At 37.4% G+C, this 25,135-nt stretch overlaps 1 protein-coding gene across 2 annotated transcripts in view; it reads right to left on the bottom strand.

Annotated features, from left to right (window-relative positions):
• Nucleotides 1–2,195: 2,195 nt before the first annotated feature.
• nhlrc2 (NHL repeat containing 2) overlaps nt 2,196–25,135 on the bottom strand; it is an 87,063-nt gene continuing 64,123 nt past the window's right edge. Inside the window, exons 8-11 of one of the 2 annotated variants that reach the window (XM_048609050.1) lie at nt 15,151–15,273; nt 14,230–14,439; nt 10,950–11,160; nt 2,196–7,418 (exon numbers count right to left, since the gene is read on the bottom strand). In XM_048609050.1, the coding sequence (XP_048465007.1) occupies nt 7,162–7,418; nt 10,950–11,160; nt 14,230–14,439; nt 15,151–15,273 (801 nt within the window). In that variant the 3' untranslated portion in view covers nt 2,196–7,161. The remainder of the gene's footprint in view (nt 7,419–10,949; nt 11,161–14,229; nt 14,440–15,150; nt 15,274–25,135) is intronic. The other variant, XM_048609051.1, reaches the window with a different exon arrangement.

Below are 25,135 nucleotides of genomic sequence, written 5' to 3'. Positions count from 1 at the left end.
GTTTCTCTTCTGCCCTGCCCAATCCCCATATTTATCCTGCTCCAGATCAGACCCCTTTCCTTGCTGCTAGACTTGAACCCCACTTCTCCAGGTCCAAACTCAATCCGTCTCCATTCACTCACTATAGCAACCCTTCCCCCCAAGGTCATGCCCTCCCTCCATCCCCCCTTTCCTGTACCAATTTCTCCCACCCATTCCAACCTGCTCTAAACACTGGATCATTTACCTGACCCCCTTGCCATCTGTCTCCCACACACCTGGACCCTTCCCCCAACCTACCTGGCATCCTACCCCTAGCACACTCCCTACTTGGCAGCCTACCACCTGGAACCCCAAACCCCTATGCATTTGGCAAAGTACCCAGGGTGCCCTAGCCTCCTACTTACCTTGTACTTACCGTTTGAAAGCAACTGTCAAAGTGGTGGTCTGATTCTAGATTTTTAAAATTTCAGAATATTGCAGCTGACTGCTGTGCAAAGGTGACCAGTCTGCTTTCCTCCAACAGTTTTGCACCGAGAGAGAACTGGCAGAATGGAAGTCTGGCTCTACATTTCTGAAGGAGCCCTGACAGGTAACCCCTTGTAGATACCAATATGAATGTTGAGCTCTTTTCTTTTGTGAAAAGGGATGGAATGGCACTCCTCAGAAAATCTAGTCCAGTGTTCCCTGTCTGGTTTAAGCAGAACCCAGTCTGATGTAACTGCTCCCTCTTTCGCCACTACTGCCAAAGCAGGATTCCTTTTTTATACATTTTTTCCATTGAAGTGGATGTAAATATATATCAGAAACAAATTTATATGTCTGTACGCCGGTGGACAAATTTGACTGCTGGCAAGACTTGTTGAAAAGTCAGAACATATGCAGGTCAGATGTCTGATTTTCTATTTGAACCACCAGTAGGATACTGTCTCTGTTGGAAGCACACACTGGTAATAATTACTGCTTTTTTGAGACAATTGTTCACTTTCAAAGTAATGTTGCATCAACTTAATACTCTACAAATAATGGAGACCAAAATATAATATTGAAATAACTAAATCACTGTATGCAAGAAGAAATCAAACAAGTGACATTGTATAGAGCATGATCCTTGTTTAAAGTCTGAAGGTAAGCATGTTAGGTGGCAACTAACCCACCAATCTCAATGCGAATCATGTAGCAATCAGCTCATTAAGACCTCACAGCCAAGTGTGGGCATCGTTTTTGCTCTGGCCACAACAAATTGGTGTCTTCAGTCACCAGAGGCTGGCAGCTTCTGGGGGAACCTAATGGTGAGAAGTTTTTTTTTTACTTCTTCACTTTGCGGGTTGCAGGGAGAGGGGATCAGGATAGTTAGAGTTATGGGCAGGGATGTGGTGTTCAGATGGTATCCTCTTTCCTCTCCCATCCATGCCCTGATTTCTCCCAGATTGGGGTAAGTGGATCGCCACCCCCTGTTCAATAGGCAAGTTGTCCCGAGTTTCCCATCTGGGAAATAACTGCCTTTCGTACCCACCAGGAAAGCGTTTATGTGGCAAGTTGAAGCATTTAAGTGTCCATTAATTGACCACTAAAGGCTTCTGGTGGTGAGTTGATAGATTGACCTTGAACTATTCATCCACAAGGTAACTGGTGATCCATGGCCAATCTCACCCTGTTGTTTCCCTTGCTTGCCACCTCCAGGGAGGGAACATTTTCACCTCCCTTAAGGTTCCATGTAAGTTTACTGGGGAACATTCTTAAACAAACACAGCAGGCAGCATAGAATTAACACAAAAATAAACAAAGAACTGCAAATGCTGGATATTTGAAACAAAAGCAGGAATTGGTGGAGAAACTCAGCAGGTCTGGCAGCATCTATGGAGAGAAAGCAGAGTTAACTTTTGGGGTCCAGTGGCCCTTCTTCAGAACTGTCGCTTGCTGACTCATTCTGAAGAAGGGCACTGGACTCAAAATGTTAATTGTGCTTTCTGTCCACAGACACTGCCAGACATGCTGAGTTTTTCCAGCAATTTCTGTTAGAATTAGCCACATTATACCCTTGACGAACATCCTGATCTCATGTTGGCAAAATGAAAATATAATCAAAATCATTGAATAGCATAACTACATCATGTTAAAGAGTGGAGAAATATATTAGCTGATACATTATAAAAACATAGCTTATGAAACAGATAATAAAATCCAAATGAACTGGAAGGCAGTAAAACAGCAGTTGAGACTAGAATGCTTTTAATTGGCAAGGCAAGATACAAGATATATAGATTAGGCAAGTAAGCTACAGAAGTGGAAGGTGAGACTCCATGGAAAGTCATAAATGTATGGATATTAATTCAATATCAAATAATAGTAAGCTATTGAGAATTAACATGTATGCATAAAAGGCTGACTTTTAAAATGATTAGGTCACCTGAGAAGTTGACAGTCTTTTGTAAAAATTACTGACAGGAGTTCTGGACTCTGAAGGCTGGTTTGTCACTTATGTTGATGTTACAATCCAAAGTTGCAAAGATTCTTATTTGCAAAAGTAATTCCGATGTTTTTCTCTTTAAATAGCAGTAGCAGATAAAGTTATGTTTTTAAATAAAAATCATTTTTTGAAATTCTCTACAATTACTTATGTAGAGTATAGATAACCTCAGACTATTTAGGCCAATGGCTATTCTGTTTTGTACCTATGGATTGATCTTAGCCTACCTTGTGGAAAATAAAGACAAAGCAAAATTTCCTTATAAAAGTTACTTGCTTTTTCCTCATTTTCCAGCCTTGGTTTTCTGAGGGCCGCTAACCATGGCTGAATGATGCTAGAATATCACAAGTAGGAGGAGGAGGCCCCAAAAACTACCTCAACTAGTCCAGGGATTGAACTTGTGTGGTCAGTGTTATTAATACACTATACTCCAACCACCTGAGATATCCAGCCCAGCTCATAATTTACTAATGATACAATAAGTATAGATATGGAGATTTCTTGTGTCTGGAGCTTAGAAATCTCCATCTAGTGGTATAAGAGTGCAGATACATGCTTGTGTGTATCATCGAAGTGCAGTGTCCAAATAAGGAATACACAACATAGCACATTTAATATATTATACATATTACAAGCATGTCACTTATACAACTATTGCTCTTGAAAATACCAAGTAACTGGGTATACTGAATGAGAGATTCTTGGCTGTGGCAACAAGAGAGGCAACCTTACTAAATAATTTTCCACATTTGGGAATCTCTATTTTGCACTTGAATCTGGAACAGGTGAATTTCAAGGATGTCGGATTCTGATTAAAGATGATGTACCAACCAGGAATAAGTATACATGCAGAAAACTGGTGGGCTATTCACAGCCCCAGCACCAGTTTCAATTAATATTTAAAAAGGAACTACAAACAAAAAATTACCTTGGCCGGTTTCAGGTTTTACTTTTTCCCGTTTTATACAATTATTTAATATGTCAACCACCAAAATGATGTGTAATGGGCACAGTCTGAACAATACTGTCAACAAACAACATAACTACACTTCAGGTCTTTGGGTGGTGTGTTCTTACAAAAAAAATCATCAGTTTAAAACAAACTTACTGCCATGATTTGGTTTCAGTTTCCAATATGTTAGTTGAATAAAAAAAAAACTTCAATTTTCTTTTATTCTTTAACGGGATGTGGGCATCATACTTACAAATTGGGAGCTGAAGTGTTTGTGTTCTGAATTCTACATTCCCATCTATCCCCATTAACCTTTGATTCCCTTGCCTAACAAAAGTCTAACTCTGCCCTAAAAATATTAAACAACCTTGCTCACACCATCTTCTGAGGCAGGGGGTTCCAATGTCACACAACTCTCTTAAGAGAAAATACCCTCCATCTGTCCTATAAGGACAATGCCTAATTTTAAAAGCATCCCTTAATCTGGACTCACCAAAAAGAGGGAAGACTTTTTCCATTGTTATAATCCCAGCAGTTGTGATGGGCAAGTCAGATCCCAGACTGAAACTTGGCTTGATGGAATTTTTTTTGGGGTTTTAATCAGGTGGTCTCACACTTGAACAAAAGCACACAATGCTTCAATTTGATTCTAAGAGCAAAACAGCAGTTTATCATGCAAAGTAAATGAAGATAAAATAGAATAAACCAAATTACTTACATATAACACAGGTTTAAATATTTTGAAATACAGTAAAATACAAACCTATTAATCTCCACAGTACTCCTTTATAGTAGACAGAGAATTCCCTGCTCTAGTATACATAGGCTTTGACTTATCCAATGTTTCAATATCTGGTCTCGGGAATCTGATAGCCTGTTTCTTGGGGCTTTACAGAAGTGAGCATAGACTTGCTCAGCCTCAAATAATCCCTTCAAAGTTTTAACCAAATACTTCTGGACTGGAACTTTAAAACTTAATTTCTTAAATTGAGGTAACAGCTCAGAACTGTTCAGAAATAGCTACTTTTCACAAGAGCATTTGTTTTATACATCCAGCTTTAGCCAAGACGTCTGAAAAATTTACCAAACAGATATCAAACCAAATATCACTTAACACAGATTTGAACATATAAACAAGGAAAAAGAGTATGCCACTCAGCCTTTGAGCATGCTTTCCTATTCAGTAAGATAATGGCTGCTCTGATTTTAATGTAAATGCTGCAATTCACAAGTAATCAAGAATCTATCAATCTCTGCCTTAAAAATATTGAAAGGTTCTGCACCCACTTCCTTTTGAGGAAAGGATTCCAAAGACTCTCAACCCTCTGAGAGAAAACCTGTTTCCTCATCTGTCTTAAATGAGCAACTTCTTATTTTTAAACTAAGATCCCCTAGTTCCAGATTCTTCCACAAGAGGAAGCATCCTTTTGACATCCCAGTCAAGTCCCCTCAGGATCTTGTATGTTTCAATCAAGTCACCTCTGACTCTTCTAAACCTCATAGGATACAGGCCTAACCTATCTAGCCTTTCTTCATAAGGCAGTCCTCTTATTCCAGGCATTAGTGAGTTATTACTTCCAATGCATCAACATCCTTCCATAAGTACAGTAACTGGTACTAATGTATAACCAACGCATAACCTCTTCTCTCTTGCATTCAATTCCCAGATATATTCATTCTGGATCACAATGACACCCAGAAGGTCTCACATTTTGCAAATGCAGCACATTACCTGTCCTGCCACATCTAATCTGTTAATTCATTTATTTTATTATACAGCTGACATCACATAAAACATTTTGGCACTGTCACTACAATTTACAATAAAACTTATAGATTCCAATAATACTAGTTGTTAATTTGTGTTCTCCTCTTGCTGGCCAAAATTGAAAATCAAATACTAGGCGCTGAAAAAAAAGAAACAAAATTCTCCTTCCCTTCCTTTACCAAACTCTTCACTCAGCAGATTTTACTTCTTTTAGTAAATTTTACTCAGAGCACCTCTTTCCCCCTATGTACTGAATTCCCATTTTGAACTAAATTCCCAGGAATACAGCCCCACTCAGGTGAAGTTGTTCTCTTACTGACGGTGCTCCCTTACTTAAATCTGTTAACGCCAGCATTTTTTGCCTATTTCTAATTGCCCCTGAACTGAGTGACTTAACAGGAGAGAGAGGACACTTACTAGTACTTACTAATTCATTATTTTATAAGTCTGCACCTCCCAAAGGTTTTAGCATTGTCATATGTACAAAACTGAAAATATGGTTTGAGACCGAGTAAATTTACTTCACAAGTATTTGCAGACTTGACAACAGAATGTTCCCTTTACATAAAGAGATGGTCAACTTTATGGCTTCAATATACCCAGCAGTTATGTAATAAATTTGTTCGGTGGAAAGAATTCTGAACATTTTAGGTTTGCTCGTTTCAACTTAAGAAATACAAAGATCCTTTCCTTTCATACAATGCAACAAAATGTATATAAAATACAAGACAGTGTGACAAAATGTACATCACAAGCAAAAAGTCAACAGAAAGCACTATATTCACTTTGTTTTTAATTTGCAAAACTCAAATACCATAAGAGTAGAAGATTAATTACATATTGTCAAAAGAAGGTTTGGCTGATCATAATCAGACAAAACTATATACTGTTTAGGCTTACAAATCATACACTTGATTTTATCAGAATTCAAAGTGCTTTCTGCTTTCATTTATCAACGTGAACAAATTTTTCAATATGCCATTATTCATAATCTGATTTAAATACATACAATATTTCTTTCATTTTCATCCAATTCATTTGTTCATTCGTGGAAGCTTAAACAATAATAAACTTAAAAAAAACAAACGTTTTGGTATTTGTAAGCTTAAGAAAATTATGTCAGCGCACTCAAGATTTTATATGGCACTTTATCACTCCAATTCTAGGCAACAGCTGTTTGCATTTTAAAAGTACTGATTACAATTGAGAGACTGCACTAAGCATTCTTGATGTTCTAACCAGTTTCTATTGGTTATTGGCTATACCTAAAAGCTCAAATGAGGATTGCAAAGTGTTCTTTCACTTCTTGAGAATTTGGACAGAACTGCATTAACTCTAGTTAAATGCATTTTCCTTAGTTTTACCTGTATATTTTAATACCCAAAAAAATCCCTTTCATCAGGAAACTCTATTACAATTCTTTTCTATTTTAGAAGTCGAATTGCCTTGTATGGATTTTCTTTTAATCTTATTCAACGTCTTGTAAACATTGTGTTTAGCAAAGCAAGTGGGGCCTATGTTGGGGAATTATATATTTTCCCATTACAGGCACTGTCGCCAACTTTAAACTCACTTGGTCAGGTACGGTACAGCTAACTGCAGAGTAAAGCTCCTTCTATTTTGTTAAAAATGTGTCCCAACTTCAACCGCAAGAGATTAATCTCTGTACTGGCATGCTGCAGTATGTCGATTTCTGAACCCAGCCTTCTTTGTGGCACTTGCGAAATTTTCAATTTCAACGCCATTTATGCCAAGAGTTTTGCTGCAGTAGGCCCATAATGAATTGGGCCTGGATTTAGATTGTACAAAGTCGCACCAAGATTTTCAATTTATCAGACTGGGCTGGATTCAAACTGCGGTAACTATTTATTAATCTGCTACATCATCTAACTCTCAAAAATAATATTTGATAAGATCTTTATAGTATAGAGCTAAAAGATATATTTTTGTTTGATCTTAGTATCTCTAAGAGATATTCTTTAAGATATTTGTTTAAAAGCTGAAAGAAAGATTCACTTTTGAAATAGTGCGTTGACATATGTTGGAGAATTGCAATGGTTGTTGAAATGAAATTCCTTTCATTTGGCAGCTATTGTCATTCTTTTTACAAAAATAGAGGCACACATCTATAGATAACAAAAGTTCATTTGTCTTTACTTGAGCAGGAATGACAAAGAACACTTCAGGTTTATTTGCAAGATCAACAATTTTTCCACTGATCTTCTGTTCAGCAAACAGCCATTCATGCCCTGCAAATTAAAAAAAGTGAACAAAAATTGAAGTCCAAATTTAAAATTATGCAACTTAATTAACATTATAAATTACTGGCCAGTAGGAATTACATTACAATCACGGATTGTGTTAGGCTCTAAAAGTCACTAAATATTCTAGAACCATAATGGGATCTAAACCTATTCCCTTGCTCATCACCTATGTCTTTCATTCCCTCAGCTCCTTTTGTTGCTTTTATACTTCAATTATTTTCTGAATTAATTTCCATTTGTCACTAAGAATGTATTCCTTCCTTTTTCTAAACAGGGTTTAGGACTGTAGGGTAACATTGAGGTGAAAGGAAAATGTTAAAGTATATGTTAAAGAAGACATATACATGAGGGTCAACAGCTTATGAAGCTAGGCCATAGGACTGATTTTAAATAACAGGGCTTTGTAAGAAGACAACAACAGAACTGTATTGTGAGATGAGTAGACTGAATGATCAGAAGCATGGTTTCCATTTTAAACTAGATTGTAATCTACCAATTTTAATATGCCTTTTTCCAGCTCTTTTCTTACATTAGAAGTAAAAGATCAAAATGTATGTAAAACCTATTGCCTATACTTCCATTTTAATGAACACTAAATTATATGGATTCCAATGTTGTGAAACTTGTGAAGTGTTTACAATTAGGTCTAAGAAGAGGAGAAATTGTTTTAGTCAGAGGACTGTGAAACTTCAGAATTCACTACCATAGAGAGCTGTGGAGGGTCAGTCTTTGAGTATGTTTAAGGTAGAGATTGATATATTTTTGATCACTGATGGCGTTTCAGGAGATGTAGGAACAAGAGTAGGCCACTACACCCTTTAAATCTACTCTGCCATTCAATATCATGGCTGACCTGATTTTAACCTCAACTTTGCATTCCTGCATATACTTGATAATCTTTCATCCATTTGGTAATCAGAAATCTACCTACCTTTCCTTAAAAATAATTAAAGCTTCTGCAATCGAAGCCTTTTAAGGAAGGGAATTCCAAAACCTCTCAACTCTCAGAGAAAAAACAATGATCCCTAGTTCTAGATTTTTCTACAAGAGGAAATGTGCTTTCAACATTCACCAAGTTCCCTCAGGAAACTATACATTTTCTACGAAGTCACCTCTGACCCTTCTCAACTCCAAAGCATAATGTGGAGGTGCCGGTGTTGGACTGGGGTGGACAAGGTCAGAAATGACAATGACAACAAGCTTATTTCGAACACAAGCTTTTGGAGCCTCAGTCCTTCTTCAGCTGTCAGTGAGAGAGGTTGTATCAGACACAGAATTTATAAGCAAAAGATCAAAGGTTCACACCATTGATGAGGATGTGCTAAATAAACCTAAGATGCTGTTAAATCTTTAATCAGTTAGAAGGTTTTGATTGATCAATATGTATATGTAAATCCCCGAATTCCTTTCAAGTCATGGTCCTGAGAGAATTAAGATTAGGTAGGTTATGGGGGGGATGGGTCTGGGTGAGATGCTCTGTGGGTAGGTGTGACTTGTTGGGCCAAAGGGCCTGTTTCTACACTGTAGGGATTCTATGTTGATGATGATAAAGGTTTTAATCAGTGTGAAGAAGAGGTGACATTTTAGGTCAGACAATGCATGTTGGTGTGAGACCTTGTTTAGAATCTGTTTGTCTTTTAGTTTGGAGTCAGACTGGTTTCAAGTCTAAAGTAGGAATTTATAAAATACCATATTGACTCAATAAATTGTGTGCTTTTTGAACAAAATAAATGTATCTGCAAATACAAAATCACCCCATAGATTCGTGTGTGTGTGTGTGTGTGTCTGTGTGAGAGTGAGTGAGTGAGTGAGTGAGTGAGTGAGTGAGTGAGTGAGTGAGAGAGAGAGAGAGAGAGAGAGAGAGAGAGAGAGAGAGAGTGTGAGTGTGAGTGAGAGAAAGGAGGAGAGAGAGTGTGTATGTGTGTGAGAGTGAGAGAAGGGGGGGGAGTGTATGTGTGTGTGTGTATATATATATATATATATATATATATATATATGTATAATATATATGTGTGTGCATGTGCATGCGTGTGTGCACGCGCACGCCGGGGGAAGAAGGGGAGACTTACCATGGAATACTGTTTACAATCAGTCTCACTTGTGGACACGCATCTCCATCAAGGATGGACACCTCTGTACATTACTCTACCACAAGCCTATGGATAACCTCATGATGCTGCACTTCTCCAGCTTCCACCCAAAACATATTAAAACAGCCATCCCCTACACAGACACAGAATCTGTTCGGATGAGGAGGAACGAGACAGACATCTGAAGGTGTTGAAGGAAGCTCTCATAGGAACAGGATATGATGCTCAACTCATCAATGCAGAGTTAAAAATCATTAATTTTTCAGATTTTCTCTGTATGACGAAAAATATGTTTTTTTCGATGACAAGTACTTCATGATTCTGTCTTGATCTCTTGGCTGGTCTGCATTCTTCGCCAATCCCTTCCACTGTTGTCCAACTCGCTTTTATCCAGTTGACTGTTGCCAGAGCAATTCCAACAGTGATTCACTTTCTGCCCTGCATCATTTTTTTCTAAGCTCCTCCAGGATGTTTCCTTCATTTCTCCTTATACTCAAATAAATATATCTGCCTCATGATGACTTTATTCAGACAAACAACTGGTTTCCAACTGTACGCTGATGACATTCAATTCAATTCCTCTATCACCTCTTTTACTCCTTTAATGATTATGGGATATCAGGTTCTTTGATAGTTAGCCTTGATAGAACTGCAAAGATCGGCATCATATATTTTGCACACATTCCACTGACTCCATCTCCCTTTCCACCAATGGTCAACTACATTCAGTAGGTTATAACTAAAAAGCCAAGTGATTTTCTACTTTAGCAACACAATCAAATGGAATGTTTTTAAATGTCCATACATTAGACCTTAAGTTCAGGCATACAGTTTCCAGAGTTATCACAGAACGTGTGTCATAGCAGTTACCCTTAAACAAGACTTTTTTTGGAGCTTGTTTATGATATCAGATTCTTAACTACTTGCTAAATACTTTCTATTTCTGCAGATAGAAAAGAACAAAAGTGCTATCCTGTTCTAATCTTCCATGACTCTTCAACAGCAAAGCAAAAAATGCTTTGCTTTTTGAAGACCACGTCAACTTTCTGTCCTTTTTGCAAATTTAGGAAGACTTTGCATGATGAAAGGAGATATACTGGCACCCTGGAATCTGAAGTTCCCTTGTTCGCTGCTAATGCTGAGATTTTGAAGCATAAGATGGGGAAAGCTTGTCAATCTATGGGCGAATCTAATACTCTTTCCTTCACTGATAAAATTGTATTTTGGTCTACTTTGGTTACTCTACTTATAAACCTCTATAAGATCACCCCTCAACCTCCTACGCTTCAGTGAAAAATGTCCCAGTCTATCCAGCCTCTTCTTATAACTCAAACCCTCCGTTCCTGGCAACATCCTGGTAATCTCTTCTGAATCCTCTCCAGCTTAATAATGTATTAATAATGTATTCATTTAAAATATACATTACCTTCTGCAAAGAGTGCCCAGTAACTGGGTGCTCCCTTTGTAAGTTCTGCTCCTTCTGGAAGATCAATCTTCAGGCAGAACTGCACAGTCTGACCAGATGATACAACCAATGGAGCCATTTGCACTGAATCAGCAGATTTTGGTAACCTAGGAACCTTCTTCGGTTTTGCAGATTTGGAAGCATCCACAGCAACTACAGCAGTGATTGCCAACTGTATAAAAATGAAGAAAAAATCCACAACTATCACAATATTCGACATTAAGCTGTGTAAGCTGATCTTCAAGAGTAGTTTAACATTCCATTATCTTAGCACAAAATTGATTCTGGGTGTGGTGTTGAGACTGAAATTATTAAAATGTGAGATAAACTGGAATGGAGTGATATTAAAAACAAGTAAATGGGAACAGAACAAGAACTCATTGTGGATTTGGGAAGTATGAAATGGTGATTTCTTAACTAGAGTCTCATTAGGTGCTAATTCTAGTTTCAGGGATTTATATATGCCTGGTCTCAGAAATTAGGATATGTTAAACCTCTGTAATCTCTGGAGAAAAAAGGCCTACCGGGGAATTCTCCAGAAAGACGACAGAAGAAATGTAGTGACAGGAAGAATCCTGGTGAAGCAAGGAGGAAGATATTGGTCAAAGATCTCTTCTAAGCAAAGTGCAGCCATCTCAGATTGATGACCTGAAGGATAACTATGAGATTTTATTGAAATTATTTTGTTTAAAATTCTCAATAAGAGTGTTGGATTTAATGTGAGGCTGTGTTAATCATATTTCTCAGTATCGGAACTCAAGAGGCTAAGTCATCTACAGCTCATTTTAGAGTGAGGGGGTAAGTTGGGACAGAGATATTGCTGGCTAATGAGTGATTACATATATTGAGGTTTTGAATTCAGTTTGAGTGAAAAACACAGCAGCGAAATGGAGTGAAGTGCTTGGAGGGAAATTTGTGGTTGAGTGAATATTTTCGTCTGGTGTTGAAACAATTTATGGCCTGCAGTGAAGAGAGGGCCATGCAGTCAGAAATGAGTGATGGAAATAATTTCAAGGATAAGTAATAGTGGTCAGTTTTCACCTGCTGATAGCCAGAAAGCTGGAACTGTTCCTTTTTGAATCCATCAGAGAGAGTTTTGGGACATTTACTCTTGAATTCAAGTCCAACACTTGGGAGATATAAGGTCATGAATCACTAATGCTCAAATCCAAGATGAAGAGAAATTGTCAAGCTAGGAAATAGTTTTTGGGCTGAGTGGAAGACTAAACAGTATGCCGAGTAAGCACAGAGTCGATTTGAAGTGACTGGTAGGAGCATCAAGGATGGGATTAGATGTGTGCCATTGGTGACAATGCAGACTGTAAAAGAAGAAGAAAGCAGTACTGCAAAATTTAAAACAGAGGGCACTAAATAGTTTTAGGGCTCTGTAACAAGGAGTGTGCACTTTTATGCACAATTTTAAAATATTGTTTATGAAGTAATTTAAATTTTTAAACAGGTTTACATTGCAGACGATATTTTGAATCCCATGTTAATTGTTAAGATAAAGAACATCCCAATCTACATGAATTTAAAAAGTTTGGATGTAAACCATGTCCAAAATTGGATAAATACATTTAAGATGTAAACTAGTTGTTCTTTGTATATTATAATAAATGCAATGCTGAGAGAGATTGAAAAAGAGATCAAACTATTAACCCACAGATGTGTGAATCATAATTGTATAAAATATGATCAAATAACAACATTATTTTCACTTCTAGAAGTTGACATTTTCAACCATGTACAAAGGAAAATGTCCATGTACTAGGAGGTAATCTACTTATTAGATCATATTTTGGTATATTCTCTTTGTCCCTCTAAAAAAATCAAGATTATTTGAAATAAAGGTCTGCATCTAGGTAGAGTTCTTTTTCAGTCACTTAAAGGAAAACACACTAGTTTTCTTCTGATTTCTTAGATCTAGCTTCTGCACAGTTAATAGGTCTGATCCTTGCTTTGATTATTGGATCAGGGTAATTGTATATTTTATTGGGATCACTTTTCCCCTGTCAATCTGATGGAGCTAACCTTCATCATACTTTTGGTCTGCCCACTTTCACAAAAAGCACTTCAGCAATCAAAATGTAGTGCCTACTGGTGACCAATTATTTTTGTGCAGTCAGAGACGGTTCTCAGTAAGCACTGTAACATTCAGGTGACAGACAGCTCAAGTCCCACTGCTGATTGTACACTGACTGTTCCAAAATATCAGTTACATTCAATTTTGCCTAGAAACAAGGGCAGAGCTCGTTTCAAGGTTTTCAATAGCTCACTTAACACAGTTCAAGGGTCACTGGAGATCAATTCTGGCATCATTGTTAGTCAAAAAAGATAGAGATAGAAGCAAACCTCATGCAGAAAAATTCTATTTAGCTGGATTTCTAAAAAGGCAACTGAACAACAATGAATCTGTGTAATAGGGGACTCAGTAAGAAATCAAGAGCAGTTGGAATGGTTCTGTGCTATTTGAATTAAGCAAGAAGCTATAGGAATTAGTAAGCAGCAATGGAATCAGAAATCTGGGCTTCAGAGCACTGAAGCAGTATGCTATTAACAGTTCAGTGCAGCAGAGATTGGGGTTTGAAAGTTCACAAGTAATAACTGCTTGGAACAACATAGCAGGGTTAGAGCACAGAAAATAAAATCCAGGGAAGTGTGCTTCCAGGAAAGGAATGTGAACAACCAGAAATTGACAATTCATTAAGGCAGTCTGCAATGGAACAATTCTGAGGATGTTTTGGGGCTAGATCATCAAAAGTGAAGATTCATAATCCCTCAAAGTTCCAATGAGATTCAATGGACCACAGTGTCACTAATATTAAGAGCAGGGAGATTGCAAAGAAATCCACAGGATATTTATTGATTGCTTTTGTTGTTTGATATTTTCTGTGGGGTGTTCAATCATAGTTTATAAATTCTATCTAGCATGGCACAGTTAAAACCCTGTTATCTCAATAATATTTCCATGTTTGTTTGAGTAGGTTTTATTTGTACTAGACTCGTTACTCTTTGTTTACTAAACAAACCTGGCTGACTTGCTTTTCACACAAATCTATATACCTATATAATTAGCCATATCACCACTCTGGTTAAATTAAAATTTTGTTATGAGCGGTGAAGGAGTGGGACTAAAGAAATTGATGCACCCCTCCAACCTTGGTTCTAACACTTCAGAATTGCTTAATTACAAACATATGTTACATTATTTACAGTATTTGGAGAGAGAAAAGTAACTTACCACAGAGACTGTCTGCATTTCCAAATCAAGAACTTTGACCTCGTGATTGTTTGTGTCCACCACATATAGTACATCCCCATGTTCACCAACACACACACCTCCTGGCTCATTGAATGCAACTTGGTTGAATTTAGGGCCAATTACATTGTTTGGTTTGCCAGTTCCTGCTAGTGTAGTACATTGTTTTGTTTTCGGGTTTATTACTTTGATCTGAGAAACAAGTAAGTAAATATTTCAGTCCAATGGTAAATGAAAACAGATGTCCAATCAGAACATCAAAGACAGCTTTAATTCTTTCAATAGAATATTTCATAGTTTACCATAACCACAGCAAGTGTGGGAACACTAAGGACACAACATTCTAAACGTGTCCTTCCATAATATATCTACAAAAGTCAGTGTGCTATATTTAAAATACAAATTATGAACATCTTAAGACATTTGTGAAGACAACAGATGATAAAAATGCTTCTTACAGTTCTTTAGCTGAAATACATGTTTAATGTAGACAGTTAAATCATACAGAGTCAATGATAAATCCATAATCTGTGATAATTTGTTTATAAAATATTAAGATTATTTTGATTTGCCCTTTTTCTTAATCTCATGAATTAGGTATTTACATTTCCCTTTTCACTTGGCATTAATACTGTGTTCCCTATTGAATCAGAAATGTATCTTGTAAATTCAGGTTATCAGTGAAAGCATACATTAAACTAAAAAATAGATTACCTTTAGAATTAAAGTTAAATGAAATATTTTGATTTCATATATAGTTCCCATTTATAAGGCACTAATTAGTTGCTGTTCCAACCTAAATACCTTAATCTTAGCTAAACTTAACTTTAGAATTTGAAAACAAATATTGAAAGACAATAATTGTTATTTCAGTTTTACATTATGGCAGAAAAGATCACTTACCTTGTGGTTATAAGAATCTGCTACATACAGCAGACTCCACTTTTCATTCCAAGCCACTCCAAGAGGGTGCTGTAACTTTGCATTTACTCCAATACCATCCAGGTCTCCAAAAGCAAATAGATTCTGCAAAATAATATTTTAAAAAAAATCATATTTTACATGATTTAAAATTGGTTGAAAGATCTGGACTTCCTGGTACCCATTTTAAAAGGGATGCAACAGAACACAGTTGCAGGGATGAAAGAAGACACCCGAAAAGTAACTCTTCCAACAGATTCTGTATTATTGTATTACTTCAAGGCCTGTGTACATGATAATGAACGACCTAATTCAGGTCTTGAGTCCCTAGGGAAAACTGGGCTCTCTGCAGCAGGACAAACACAGACCTCCTCACATTTTCCCCAGGATGAATGCATTGTAGCCAATAAATTCCATTGAAAAGGAATGTTTAATTTAAAGGCCAAGTAGTGTGCGTAAGTAAATTTGTTCTCCTTCCTGCCCCAATGAACTCTGATGGTCACTGCTGGAGCCAACTGACTTCCGCTTGCCTTTATTCACACCCCCGACCATCCTACAGTTTTATGGTACTTACTGAGGGTCCCTGCCAGAAAGGCAAGTAGATAAATTTAAATTTGGAGATTATCCAGCTGCTTGTAAAAACTGCTTTACCAAATTATTTGAAATAAAGTTTTGACCAATTCTGAATTATACTTTAATGTTTATAAGCTCCTCCAATCCTTTTAATGTCTACCTTGCTATGCCAATTTGTAGTCTTTTTATTGAATTAGGCGCAGACAAAAACACTGCTCTAAAGCCGAACAAATTGTACAAGAGTAAGCTTTAACGTACTTATTTTAAAATTTGTTTTTCTACACAGCTTTAAAATAAACAATGTCTTCAATTATCAAATTTAATTTCAAGCTTAAGAGGCAAGTGCTTTTCAAAGTATTTATAAAATCATCCACTAAGAACACATTACCAAATCTGATATCTTTGTCATAGGTTTAACATAATTTTCCATCCATTACCTAAAACAGACCTGAGCAATGATTCTCCAGTACCAGACATATGACTGGATGAGTACCAAGTGTAAAACATAAACTTTTCACACCGCTTTAGTATGGCAGCATAAGACAGTATCACGAAACTACCTTTTGTTTACCATAATCAACGTTCTAGACTTTGAAAAGTGGCAACACAAGTGCAATTGTAACCATATCAGGCCACTTTTAGAATCGATTTTGAACAAACTTGTACCAAGTTAAAACAGGCAGTTTGACAATTTTATGTTTTTAGGCATCCATAAAGATAAGTGAAGATTGCTCATTAACAGGACATTTAATTTAGCTTTAAATATATGTTAACTAGACTTCACTTGTTCTGTCTATAAGTTTAGCTCTTACTGATTAGCACTGAAATTAAAATAAAAATTTTGGAAGTTACTAGGTGTAAATTGAAATGTTGTCAAAGCTATTGAAGATTTACATTTAAATAACAACTCACCATATTTAGTTGTTAAGGTGTAAAATAAAGCAAAGACCTTAAGGATTCTGACAGAACTCATAACAAGCAAATGTACATAAGCAAATTTAAATACGTTCTTAACTACAGCATAATAATTTATTTATTTAGTTAAAAACATTCAGGAGGATTGTTTTTGAATTACTTTTAAAAATGTGATCCTCCGTATAATGGATATATTAGGAAAGGATCGAAGAAAATCATTTTCCAGAGATGGTTAGATGTACAATTCTTTACAATGGAGTCCCTAAATCTCGAAGACGAAATTTGATAGATCCTTGAATATTCAAGCAGGATGAGACAAGAAGAATCAACTGGAATTCACAATGGCGTAGACTTGGGTGGGCAAGGGGCCAGTTTTTAATAAAAAACTATGGTGAGCTACAATATTTACCTGGCTTCAGTTTTCACCTTTCAAACACTAGCCTGTAACAGTGGGTTAAATTGCAGAGGCTAATTTTCAGTTAATTCCACTTTTATTTAGGTTTATAGGGTTGAATTTTACCAAAAATTGTTGAAGTGTCAATTTTGGGGAGTCCCATGGAGGGTTTCCCTCTATAGGCCCTAGCAAGTTTTCAGAATTTTACACTGCTCACCTCATCATGCATACACTACGCCTCTGTGGTACTGCACTCCGTTATTGTACGCTTACCAGCAGCAGAAATATTGCCAGTGCTGGAACCTTCTGGGATTTCTTGTACAAGCGCCATATTTGAAGTCCACCTGTCCAACAACTCAATCTACCAACCAGGGATAGCCCTTCACGCTACGCACAGAGACAGGGAAATGAAGAAGAAAATTTTCTGAGGGGATACAAGTGCCACGGGTGACATTTCACTGCAAATACAAGCTCATAGTTGTAAATATGTTGCTTCTTTACATCATCGTCTGTCTGACTTACTGAAATTGTAACTGCAGCTACATGAAACGAATCTTACAGGCTACGCATTCTTAGCGCCATGCCATGTTAGAACCCTGCCAAAAGGAGTCCAAGACAACAAGGTGCAGAGCTGGATGAACACAGCAGGCCAAGCAGCATCATAGGAGCAGGAAGGCTGATGTTTCAGGCCTAGACCCGTCATCAGAAATGGGGGAGGGGAAGGGGGTTCTAAAATAAATAGGGAGAGAGGGGGAGGTGGATAGAAGATGGATAGAGGAGAAGATAGGTGGAGAGGAAACAGACAGGTCGAAGAGGCGGGGATGGAGCCAGTAAAGGTGAGTCTAGGTGGAGAGTTAGGGAGGGGATAGGTCAGTCCAGGGAGGACGGACAGGTCAAGGGGGTGGGATGAGGTTAGTAGGTAGGAGATGGGGGTGCAGCTTGAGGTGAGAGAAGGGGATAGGTGGGAGGAAGAACAGGTTGGGGAGGTGGGGACGAGCTGGAGTCCAACTCTTTTACTAACACCCAGGATGGCATAACATTTTTTCAATGTTCAGTGTGAGAACATCACATGCTGGAAAGCCTTCAAGCAAATGAAAACATTAAATCTTTTTGAACAGCAGTGCAAGTGAAGGAAAAAAACCCCCAAAAAGCTGCATTTGCTTCTGGGAACAAATAGGGGCAACTTGGTTTTTGGGTAACAACAAATTTACAGTCAATAAATTCATCCAGCTCTCATCTGGAACCAGATGTCAATTAAATCCTGTCTGCCTCATTGCATCCAACATTGAAGCAATCATGGTGAAGGTGATGTTGTTATGACACAATTTTCCTCTGAAAGACTTTTGCTGCTCTCCCAGCTCTTCAGCATCCATCACAACCTCTGTTTGCCTGCTCCAGTTATGCAGAGCACTGCACGTTAGGATTATTCAACGTAGCATGTCTGGAATATACGCAAGATCCACAAGAATGATCCAACCATTAAAACCTCACCTTCTGGAGGTCCATCATCTGCATTGCATCTACACTTGGCCTCAGTCAGGTGTTGGGTAATGGCATCATCAGCCATTGTTGCCAAGGGCAGCCCTTGTCTCCCAATAACCATCCTTGTTGGGCATCTGGCCTCTGAAATGAAGCCGGAACAGGGGAGTTGCTCAGGATATCTGGTACGGACTAAGATGTGATGACTTGTACAGATGCTGAATGGAAGGCATTTCTATTGCTAAAATCAATTATATTATGTTGCTCTCAATGCAAAGTGTGTTGAGAGTATAACACCCCACATCTATGTTGGCAAACCCAAATGCCCAGGCTGCAGAACTGACCTTAACACAAGGGAATGCGATGAAGCAGTGTCATTTTGGCACAAGTTGCATGGGTAACAGTTTTAATGCAGTGAGTTGAGCACTGAGAAGTCTCACACTGGTCCCCAGCGGATCCTGGAAAGCAGCCAGTTGAAAAAAAAACCTGCCTGCATTTGCCGACACTGTGGAGCATGTGCAGTAGACTGCCACAGACATGGTCTTTGCAAAATGCATCATGCAACAGGCTTGTTGCGCTCACTAGTGAGATTCTCATATTGTCACTGAAATCTGGGATTGGAAATTGGACTTTTTATTTGTACGTGGAGGATCTAATTTTTCCAATCTTGCCATTTCCCAATCATTCAGGGGCTGTGCCTAGAACTACTGTAAACAAAATAAGCTAGTAGGCTATACGATTCATTGAGAAAAGTGTAATTCAAAACAATCTGCAACAGTAATAGAAGAGCCAGCTGGGAACTGTCTTACACACATGCACCCTTGATTCTTAAATAAGGTCTGGCAAAGTGATATTTTTAAGCACAAGGATCTTATGATCATCAATTCAAAACATTCGGTCATGACTGGTAAATAAAAAGACTAACCTGAGGGATAGTACCTTTCATGAATGTATCTCAACTAGATTTTTCACTAATAAAAGATTATAAAGCAAGGTAACTGCAAACTGACTGTGCAAATCAATTTTGAAAACTTAATCTAGCACTTAAATAAAGATCAATGTAATATTTCAATCCAATGAAGGTTGTTGTAGTTCAATATCTTGTGGTGAAGTTCTTCCATTTTGCTCCATCAGCTTTCAGACTTCCACAGATGCCTTGACAATTACTTGTTTGGTTGCTTTACCTTAAATGTGTGAAATTATCCACAGCATGTAATGAAAGGCACAAAATAACTCCGTGCTTGTTCCAAAAACGAAACAGATACTTATTTGCAGATGCTTCTGCAGAAATTTAGTTCAAAAGTAACAGAAAAAGACTTGCCACAGAGAATAGCTTGGTAACCTAAATTACTGAAGAGGTGAAAAGGCCACTTCTATGTGAAGAATCAAGTCTTGACGGTTGATCTAATCTAATCAAAATACATAATCTACTTGTCATAACTTGTGAATCCTGGTCGGTTCTGCCAGAGCTGCATAAAAAGGAATCTTTCCTTGCTTATCTACTTCACAACTATGTCAACATCTGTCCAGACTCGTTTCGAATTTGAAATGTTCCATGAATACCATTTTTGAAGGGAGAAACCTGTCATCAGGTTGAGAGGTGAGACAGAAGTTGCTGTTTTAGCTTACAGACTGCATTGTGCATTGTGCTTCAAATAACCCTACGACAACAACATACTGGGCCAACAGAGAGCACTGAACACGCAATTAGGATGCAGAGGCACATATGAAATGTATAACATAGAAACAGCCATCAGATCAAGAATTTGGGTACAATGTTTTGCATGAATTTTGCATTATTGGAGAGGGATTTTAAAGAGTAGCAGCACAAATCAATCTTTATTCAGAGCTCCTTTACCATACTTGTGGGAGAGGCTAGAGATCGCTTTGAATCTGGCTTTCATATGAGGCCCATTGCTGCCTTAATTACAGCTGAGATTGGGAGGTCAGTGATACTCTACCTTTTCCAATAAAGTACAGGATATTTATATATACAGCATTACAATGGTTACATGCAACATTGACATCAATGTTGGCCACATCCCCTCTGATCTACACATCCAATTCTGTGAACACACAAATATCACCTGCTCTTAGGCTCCTACAATTATTGACCACATTCCAACATCGATTGTTATGTCCATTCCTAGGCATTTGCCAGTCGCATCATATACTTGCTTATTACTATTGACTTTTCAAATTTGGTCATGCAATTCATATCCCTTGCTGATCTTAGTACAGAAGATTAAAAAGGATGTTAATTTCTACCAATTGTTATGATACTTGTAATATCAGCTCTAATATAGAGTAACTAATAAAATTATACATAGTTAAACCTGATCCTGTGACAAAGCTAACAGTTTCGGGAAAAGCTTCCTTCTTATCCTAAGTGCCAAGGTGACCTATATCTAACCGTCATTGACCTAGGTAATAATGCCTGTTTTCCCAGCTCTCTTCTGCCTCCTTTTCCATTTGTACTTCCCAATTGTCGATTGTCATGTCCAATTAACCTTTAATGATTAACCCATAATGGTATGTTTTGAAGATATCATTTTGATCCTACCACTACCACCCTTTAATAAGGTCTTACATAAGCACGTACATTTTGTTCTATTATCATAAGCTGATTATACATATGATAAATTTTAAGATCAGCTCATTGTTAACTGGCAAAAGATTATGGATGGACTTGAAAGATTCTCCAGCTCTTGCTTCATTTTTACCCATCTTATGGATATTTCTTCAGTATTTTTCCCTCTGTCTCCAATTGCAATTTTTAGCTTCTTCTCACCAATGCCAAAAGTCAGTTTCTCTATGGATTACGTGTCAGTGCCTTATCATTTAAAATGTTTCTGTACTCTTCCAGGCCACATTAATCATTTTGTCAAGTAGGTGTACATGTCTGAAGCCTGTGCTTCAGTGTATTTTCGCCATGCGTTTGGGCATGTTAATTACTTCAAGTGTCAAAACCATCACTGCACTTTTACATCAGTTTCCTAAAATCATGCCACACACTCTTGACTTCCAAGTGATCTTTTCGGAAGATCAAAAGTCACTAGTGGGTGCCTGTGTATCCTCCTCATCTGGTCTGGTGTTCCAGGTGGTGGACAAATCAGCAAATTTAGTTTCTTTAAAAAGAAAACTCACAGGGCTCACATATCTCCAAGAGAATACTGTTAGTTATCTAATTCTATCTATACTTTGATTTCATTAGATACATTCCATTTAACTGCACCCAAGGTGCAGTTCCCATTTCCATTTGATGTAGTGTCACTGTTTTTTTCCTTGTTACTATTCTTTTATTCTGGAAGTGGCCCTATTCATTACCATTGTAACTGATCCAGGAACCCTGGAGAAACCTTACTGTCCAGAGTATTAAGCAACAGAAGCATATTTTTGCAATAGTTTTAAAAGAAACAAACAATTATTATTACTGTGAGATTTCAAGCATTACCAAATTTTGCTTGTTTGGTCTTTCTTATAAAAAGTACATGCAGTTTTCTCAAATATAACTTGCTAGATTAAACTTTATTTTCCTCCTTTCAAAATTATTCCAAATTCAAATTTGACAACAACTGACTCATATTTCTTTTGTGTACAGCCCCTGCAGTGTTGTTGGGCTAACAGGTTTCAATTAATTTCTTCCAAAACAATCTGTCCCAATTTTTCCTGATACAAATTGATACCACCTAGACTGTTTCCATTGGGCTCTTTTTTTAAATTAAAATTAACAAATTTAAATTTCTTTGACCTTTAACATTTAATTGAATTTCCCATTGTGTATGTGAACATGTCTCAAGTAATTTTATCAATCCCAATTTCAGCAAAGACTTTGCCTCCGCAAGACTTCCAGCTCCCTTGTTATGTTTTTGAAACCTATTCAAAAACAAAATCCACTGGGACTGGAACAAGCCCAGTGGGTTAATAATATCCACACAAAACATCTTACACACCTTCTGTGTGGTGAGAAGATAGAAAACTGCCAGCAGGAATTAACTGGCAGTTAATTCATACTTTCATTAATTCAGTTCTGTTTTAAAAAGCTATCAGAAAATGTTTTAATAATCTCAAATTGCATTTTAAATTTCTATTGTCTTAAAGAAAACATTTTCTAAGTAGGCATACAGACAAAACATTTCTCATTCCAAATTCGCAGTTCAACTTGGATGTTTTCCAAAAAGACATACCTGTTTTGAGAACAAGCTAAACCACTTTTTCCACAACATCTTTTCTGCAGCAGCTTAAAAAAAACTTCTTAAACTTTTCAAAAAGATTTGAAAGTCTTGAACCTATAATACTTTCAGACTACTCCTTGTTTTATGACTGATTTCAGGCGAATGTAAGGAATGCTCTCCTTGTAACTGTTATGGTAATTTTCTGTGATAACACTCCAATTTTCACAGAAGGTCCTCTTTAACTTCACTGGGAGAAAGGGACATGTTGGTCTCTTCTCTAACTGTCCCCCAGGTCCTACTCCTTCATCCATAATTTCTGGCTCATGGGTGACATTACACGGAGATAGCAAGAACTGGACGTGCTGGAGTCAAAGTCAAGCCAGTGTGAAGCTGGAGGCAGAGATAACAAGACCCTTCTTCAGAAGGGTCTAGGCCCAAAACGTCAACCTTCCTGCTTCTCTGATGCTGCTTGGCCTACTGTGTTCATCCAGCTCTACACCTTGTTATCTCAGATTCTCCAGCATCTGCAGTTCCTACTATTTGTGGAGCTGGAAGAACACAGGAGGTCAGGCAGCATCAGAGGAGTAGGATGCTGCCTGACCTGTGGTTATATTACACCCTGACTTTGTATCATTACACAGAGATGAGACACTGGGGGAAAACACTGCCAACAACATTCTTAAGATTTTGCAAGATAACAGTTCTTGCTGCCATCTGTTCACAGATTTCTGTCAGGCGTTTTAAAGTTTTTCCCCCTGAATCAGAGGAGAAGTTCATTTCACCATCAGTTTCAACATGAATATCCAATTTTTCCAGTCACAATGTTGCACTTATCCATAGCCTTTTCCTCGTATTGAGTACAGTGCTTTCCTCAACTTTAATTTCTACAGCTTGTTTGGGCAGTTTTGTTGCTTCCACTAAATCTTGAACCTTCTCTTCATTTTGTATGTGGTCCCTGGTCAAGGTGATATACCCTTGCATAGTCCAGGCCATCATATAACTATGGGCTTCATGAGAGGCTTACATGCTATCTCTGTATACATTAACTTTGTCACCCCTGGCTAATTTCAGTGCTCCCGTCAGGGCTTTTAATTCTGCTACTTGGGCTGAGTAAATGCTAGGGATCTGCACTCCTACTTTCAAGTCTCCCTCAACGTTTCTAGATCCATCTACAATTAACTCCATCATTCCATCTCCTTCCAATAGTACTTCAGCAATGCTGCCACTGTCTCTCCATCATCAACTTCTTTCGAACACTGTTCCTCTCCTCTTGATGTTTTTGTGGTGAACTGCTCAAATTATTTACATTTGTATTTTCTTTCAGTTAATCTGTTTCCATAACATGTTGTGTCATAAATTCTAACATCGATAACCTCTATTATAAATTCAGATTTATGCTCCTTAATTTGGTTTGCTATGCTCCAGTTCTCCATCCACAAATCAACAACAAAATAGCATCATACATGGACTTAAAATTCTCCAGTTCTCTTTCATCTGTAAATAACCTTAAAGAAACTTATTACTAAGTGTTCAAAGCCCTTGATTGTTTAAATCTAAATTCTCCTTGCTCATTTCAATTCCACTCTTTACTCTATCCCAATCGTTTTGTGATCATTATCTCTAGCGAGTAGGTTGCAATGTTTTGTAAATTAAGATGTTTTCTCACTATACTGACCACATTTCATGCCATACTGCTTCTCAAGTACGTGCACATGATTGAAACCCATTTTTCAGTGCATTTATTTCCCTTCCTTTGTAGCAATCTATTTTGGACTAATCTCAGACTATCTTTGCACACTTATGCAGTACCTCATTTTCATGCCACACATTCTTGATTCTCAAATGATCTTATCAAAAGACTTGTGAGGTTTTACTTATCTCTCCATGTATGGTCCCAATACCTCGGGTGGTGGGTCAATCATCAAATTCAGTTCTTTTAAAAGGAAAGTCAAGGAGACAAACATCTCCAACAGAAAGATAGCAGTTTAGTGCTCTCATCTAAACTTTCCTTTCACTAGAGTGTATGTTAACCTCAACTGCCATTACAACCCATTATTCTAATTTTGTTTGGCTTCTTCTGCCACCATCCCATCACATGCTTTTATCCAAGTTTGCAATTCAACTAGTCACCATCCTATCACATTCCTGAGCCCTGGAGAGATTTGCTGTCCAATGAAAAACATCTTAAAACAAAAGTCAAATATTTCTGTTTGAGTCAAGGCAACAATATAAATTGCTTATTCTTGCTCTTAAATGACTTCTTTTATAAACATTACTTGATAAATCTCTGGATATCGGATATATCTATATGTAAATTTGTCCAAATTCAATATTTCATTTACCCCTTCAAAGACACTAACAATTTTGTTTTCTGTGCATTGAAACCACTGAGACAGTGTGCATGCATTTATTATTTTCCAGAATCCTTTTA

The sequence above is a fragment of the Rhincodon typus genome, chromosome 20 (genome assembly GCF_021869965.1).
Source record: "Rhincodon typus isolate 14 chromosome 20, sRhiTyp1.1, whole genome shotgun sequence".
Lineage (NCBI taxonomy): Eukaryota > Metazoa > Chordata > Chondrichthyes > Orectolobiformes > Rhincodontidae > Rhincodon > Rhincodon typus.
Note: the sequence above shows the minus strand (reverse complement) of the source record. Positions and strands in the feature narration are given on the sequence as shown.